This window comes from Austrofundulus limnaeus, unplaced genomic scaffold, assembly GCF_001266775.1.
Source record: "Austrofundulus limnaeus strain Quisiro unplaced genomic scaffold, Austrofundulus_limnaeus-1.0 Scaffold58, whole genome shotgun sequence".
In the NCBI taxonomy this organism is placed as follows: Eukaryota; Metazoa; Chordata; class Actinopteri; order Cyprinodontiformes; family Rivulidae; genus Austrofundulus; species Austrofundulus limnaeus.
The window spans coordinates 2,418,008-2,423,933 of NW_013952460.1; the positions used below are offsets into that span (position 1 = coordinate 2,418,008).

General features: G+C 35.4%; 1 protein-coding gene across 1 annotated transcript in view; it reads right to left on the reverse strand.

Annotated features, from left to right (window-relative positions):
* LOC106518270 (anoctamin-1) overlaps nucleotides 1–5,926 on the reverse strand; it is a gene marked incomplete at its 3' end in the record, with an annotated part of 30,474 nt that overhangs the window by 8,707 nt on the left and 15,841 nt on the right. The window contains 2 exon segments of the mRNA XM_014009490.1: nucleotides 1,503–1,551; nucleotides 2,288–2,342. Of these exon segments, the coding sequence (XP_013864944.1) occupies nucleotides 1,503–1,551; nucleotides 2,288–2,342 (104 nt within the window).

A 5,926-nucleotide genomic window follows, 5' to 3' on the forward strand; every position in this document is an offset into this window, starting at 1 on the left:
ATATATACATACTGTGTATATTGTTTATTCATAAAGACACTTATTTCATAATGTTTTTTTTTTAATTTATGAACATTTTAGTGTTCCATAAACCTAGTTTACTCTTCTGACCTTTTAACATAGTGACACTTTATCTCTTTGTACAAAAGTGTTGAATTAGTTAATAGAACTAATGTGTAAGAACCAACAGTGTTCATTTGGCACAAATAATAGTGAAAAGCATTTCTTAACCCTAAACTTTGCCCTGCTCCAGATCAGCCGGTTCGGGTGTTGTCGGTAATGGATGTTATTAGCGGTTATAAGTCCCATAGAATGGCTTCAGACTGTGTACCTATTCATTGAAAGGCAACAATCTGCCCATATACTTTGAACTAGCCCAGGTAATTTTCTCTAAAATTAACCTTAGTGGCTTTATGTCTCATATAAACCAGATTGCATAAATAACCTTAGTGCAGGGCTATTCAACTGGCAGCCCAAGTTCGGTCCACCAATTGGTTCATTCATCTCTTAAGTCCAAACCCCCGGTTTTCCACTTTAATTACTCTTTCTTTTAGTTAATAAATAGACATGTTTGGTATCTACAGAAACGTCAGAATCTTGGCTAGAAGCTGGTAAAAACATTTCTATAAACACTAAAGACAGTTAAAATTACAAGCAGAAGGTTAAACTATGAAAATGAAAATAAAATTGGTTTAAAAATTTGGCAAGTCAGGATGTCAAAATAATATTTGTGTCAAATAGAAGGCATAATGTGTTATTTTTGTTTTTGATATTTAATTATCACTACTTTCATAGAGTTCTGCATGTTATATTCATCATAACATGCAGCAAAATAAACTATTTCAAAGGTAACATATCTTTGTAATACTTGGTTTATTTACACATTAACTATTTGCTGGACGTTTGGCCCCTGAGCTGTTGGCCTGCAGTAACTGTGGCCCCTGGAGCAATTTAGTTGAATAGCCCTGCCTTAGTGGCTTTATGCCTCGTACTAACCAGCTGACAGTCTGAAGCCATTCTATGGGACTGATAACCGCTAAAAACGTCCATTTAATGGACTGATAACATCCAAAGTGGGTGCTCCAAATCAGGGTGGTCATTTCTCACTTTAGATGAAAAGCAACCTAATAATAATCATTTTACTGTATATTGTCATCAATGTGGGCTCGGCTTGCCAATGCAGGTGCAAGACTGAGTTGAGCTGATTAACATGCATTGTTTTCAGGTGGGTCAGTGTCAGCTTGTGTTTCTGCCCCTGACTTATTTTCAGAAGCATCAGGTATAAGAATGTATGTTTCTCAAATATTAATCCATTGCTAACAGCAAACCATTTGCATTTATGCATTAAAATCTTTTACAGCAGTCAATCATCCATCAACTCAAACAAACCAAAGAATCTCCAAGGGGACGGTGAGGTAATCTGCTATGAGATTAAGTTAAAGTTTGAATTTCTACCATCACAAATATAGAATGTTGTTGAGGAGACAAAGGTTCAGACTTACCCATGCTGTATTTAGCCTTGCACTTGGTTCGTTTTAAAATTTCAAACACCTGACGGAATCAAACAAAGTTAGAAATCCAGATGGATGAAGTCATTAATATAAATAATAATAATAAAAAATAATGTTTGTTTTTCTGTACTGTTGGCAAATTATTTCACAAATTACAGAAAGAAATAATGAAACTTTTAGAAAGAAGTCATTGATGTGCATCTGTAACAGATGAACTTCTTGAGTCAATCCAATTCAAGATGCTGCCGAAGCTAATTAAACTTACCTTACATTAAAATGTTATTAAGTTTACATTTACTACTGTAGCAGCTAACAGTCATTAACAATGCATGCTCTAGAACTAATAGACTATAAGATATTACAGAATCATGTGATATACACATATCTGAATACAACTTTGAAAAATACCCTTTGGAACAAATGATCTTATGGATTTAGGTGTATTTTTATTATGCTCCTTGTTTTTTTTAAACATGTGTATTAGTGTATAATTGATTTGCTAGTGCTTGATAATGTTAAAAATGCATTTATAGATTTGTATAATAAACAAATTTATGCAGTTTTAAATGTTTCTCTTTCTGAACCATTAGGACTGATGACCTAATTTTAAAACACATTTATATGTAAAAGAAAAACTATTTTACATCATTATTCATGAGAATTGTTTTATAAACATGCTAAAGTAAAGGTTATTTAATTTTTGTTCCCCTTATTTCTCATTCTATGTGTCAGAGAAGCTTTTATGTAAACAGTTAGATGAATTAGACTTGACTTACGATGGAACTCCTGGTTCTGCTGTCAAAGAAGTTATCCTTATCTGAACAGTCAAAGCTGTCAAAAGAAAACACACAAGCAGATACGGTTATTAGTGTTGTCTTTGTTGATTTTTCTAAACTTGACACTCTTATTGCAGTATTGATTCATTTAAAAAATAATTCATTTCACGTAAAATGTCCCACTTGAGTAAAACATTTCAGTGTGCTTTAAAACTGCATCTTAGATATTACAGCTGCAGAAGGGCGTTCTGAGGAAACTGTGGAATTAACCTGAAAATTTGAATAAGTACATCTTTCAGTTCCCTGTACCTTGCTCTCTGCTGCGCTACAGCTCCTCCTCCACAACTCCTCAATATAAAGAGAAAACCTCAAATAGCATTTGTATATTAGGATTTCTCAGTTGTAAATAAACAAAAACACTGCTAGCTCACAGGGAAAAATTCAAAATTTTAAGGCATTTTTTCTCAAAATCAAGTTTTTTGTTGTTACTGCTCAAAAAATACTTCAAAAATTTTTTGAGGATAATATTTCAGACAGTTCATTCAAATGATTCATTGACAAATGCATTAATTCTTTATATTTTGACAAAATGCCATTTTTGCACATCAAAACACTATATTTGCATATTTCTCCACATCCCACTTTTGGACTTAAAGGGGACCTATTATGCAAAATTCACTTTTTAAAGCTTTTTTTACTCAACTTTGGGTATGTACTTCTTAAAAAACAGTCCTAGAACTGTTATAGCAATATTTATTTAACAAAGACAGAAATATGTGGTCCAAGAATGAAGGTACTCCGAGACATGATCAGCTGAGTTTTATTACAACAACAGGAAACACAGAGAACAACCTGGCCTGTCTCTGTGCCTCTGCCTCTCTCTGTCAGTCTCTCCACACTACTGTTGTACACTGTGTCTCGAGAGGCCTCATATATATATTAACAAACACCTTTATGTCATCTTAGCAAGATTTGATACAAGGTCAATGGAAAACACAAAGATAAACACAAGTGATATCTAAGAATGACTGTTGTTGTTAGCAAATCTTGTTCTGACTTTAATCATTCTATCTGCAGATGAACAGCATGTCATGAAAACCTAGGTCATTAAAGGTTGTCATGAATTATTTGCTTAAACATAAAAGTATTAGTTCTATTATAAGGACCAACAAATGCACCCAGGGGCAAATTTACTGTAAGTAAATGTATTTTTAATGTATATTAACGACATGTTTTATACTTCCTACATTTTGTGATGTCACAAGCCGTACGACAATCGACCAGAACCTGCGTTCAGCCCCTCACCTAGCAACCCCTGGGTGAGACTCCACCTCCAGTATAAAAAGCCGTCACAGTTGTTGTTGTGTAATGTGCAGCTCATTTCACAACAAGCCTCCAATAGGGCAATGGGTCGAGTGTTGGACCAGAGAGTGGGAGACCAGAGTTCGAGATCCACATGGATATAAATAATTTAATTACTTATTTTCATTCTTTATGAACATGTTTTCTCCTGTACCTCTATTGTTTTTAGCTTTAGCCTATTTGTTCGAGTTTCTGAGGTATTTTGACCGCTGCTGCTCCAATTGCCTGCCCTGATAACAGCATGCAGAATGAGCGCAGAGCTCCGACACAGAAGGAGGGGGAGAAAAAAAAGCTGCGACCACGACTCTGCCTCTGGGTCTGACTCAGGGTCTCATATATACATTTGTACAATGGAACTTCTGCTATTATTAGCCATGCTAATGTAAACGCTGGCTTTGGAGGGCGGAGTTTCGAGAGCGTTACCAACAGAGCTCATTAACATAAACAGCTCGTTCTGAACAGGGCAGGCAGATTCAGAGCAGGCAGAACTAGAAAATGGGAAATTTTATTATCTGAGAATTATTTTGTGCATTAAATTGAATGAACATGGTCTGGATAGCCCACAGACATACCATAAAAATTTCTAGGACCCATAATTGGTCTCCTTTAACCCTCCTTTCGATGTGTCACAAATATGTAAAAAGTACACTTTTATAAAAGTTTAAGGTGGCAGAAATGTTTCTACAGGACAAAACAAATGTGTTGCTGATTGAACTAATCTTCAGAGAGAAAAACCTGGAAAAAAGCAGAAAATAAAAAAACTGTTTCAACTATGAGTCCTTCAGATCAAGTCAAACACTATGTCAGATAGCAGTTGTCACAAAGACTTCATGTTTTCATGAGATAAACTTGACCAGAGTTTGACCATTTTTGCTTCAGTTCAAACAAAAACCAGTAATCACCTGCTGAAAGAATTACTGGAACTTTCTCCTCTTCCTACGTTGGAAGAAATAAAGCGGACTGAGCTCAGCTTGATCTCACCACGGTTCCGGCTTGTTTGTGGTGACCTCTGGTGAGCTCCACACCAAACTTTTGAGTGCAGAGATTTATTACTTGTGGTGCTGATTTGTGGCTGAACACACTGCTGACACCTGGCTGGTTGTTGGTCCTCACCGTTCTACAACCAACATCTAACTATATGTTGTGTGTTCAGCCACATAATAATTCTTATCTAACTCTTTCCCAGCAGCCTTATAAACTCATAAAAACAGGGCATAAGTGGGAAGTTTTAGAGGTACTCTCATCTGGTCTGTGTTGATAAGATGGATGCAAATATAAAACAAGAAAATGTATAAACTTCCTTTTCCTAACATGAGACAGAACCCAGTCCTGAGGGGCTCCTGTTAAATAAACACAGAAACCACCAGACATCATGGCTGCCATAAATCAGTTGACGTTCTAACCTCAGTTAAAACACGGATCTTAAAAATGAACACATTCAAATCACATCTGCCACTAGCTGCTAACTGTGCCTGAATTCTGAACTTCAGATTAAATCTGAATATTTTGTTGTATTTATTGTTCTCTGGGCAGTTACAGTTTGTGTGTTCTGTTCGTTGCTGAGTCAGCAGTCAGTGTTTTCCTGGTTATAATCTATTTCATTACTTCCCAAGCCTTCACCACTTTATAAAAAACTAGTAACTAGTTACTGATGTTTAAATACATTATAGCCAAAACATATATTTTTATTTCCAAAGCTGCATGTTGAATAAAAGGGAACTTGATTGGCTACACAGCTGTGGCGTCAGAATGACACTCAGGGTTGACTGGATGATTCTAGTCAATCGATCACACGTGCAGATACAGGTGGGACACGAGGGGCTTGCCACACATTTGGGGCTCTGGAGTCTATAGATGAACCCAGTTGGTCAAAAGAGGTGTCAGTCGAGAAAAGACAACCAATCAAATTGCAGCGTGTTATGCAGATTAAAAGTCCCTGGTGGTGTGGGTCATGAGGCAAGAAATAACTACCAGAGGTCTATAAAGTACCTAAAAAATAAAGCTAAAGTAAAAATACATTTACAGAAAATGACTTTGGTAAAAATAAATTTCAATAATGAGAAACGTATTTAAGTAGAAGTCATAAAACTGTTCACAAAATATGGGAAAGTAAAAGTAAAAGTAATCGACACACTCTCTAAGAAACAACTCCTTTCAGGATGAGTTTGGACATATTTAATTCTGTAACGAGATATTAAATTTTAAAATAAAGAAGTAAAAGTATAATTTTAAGGTTTTAAACGTAATGAAATAAAAGTAAAAGTAACGATTTAAAAA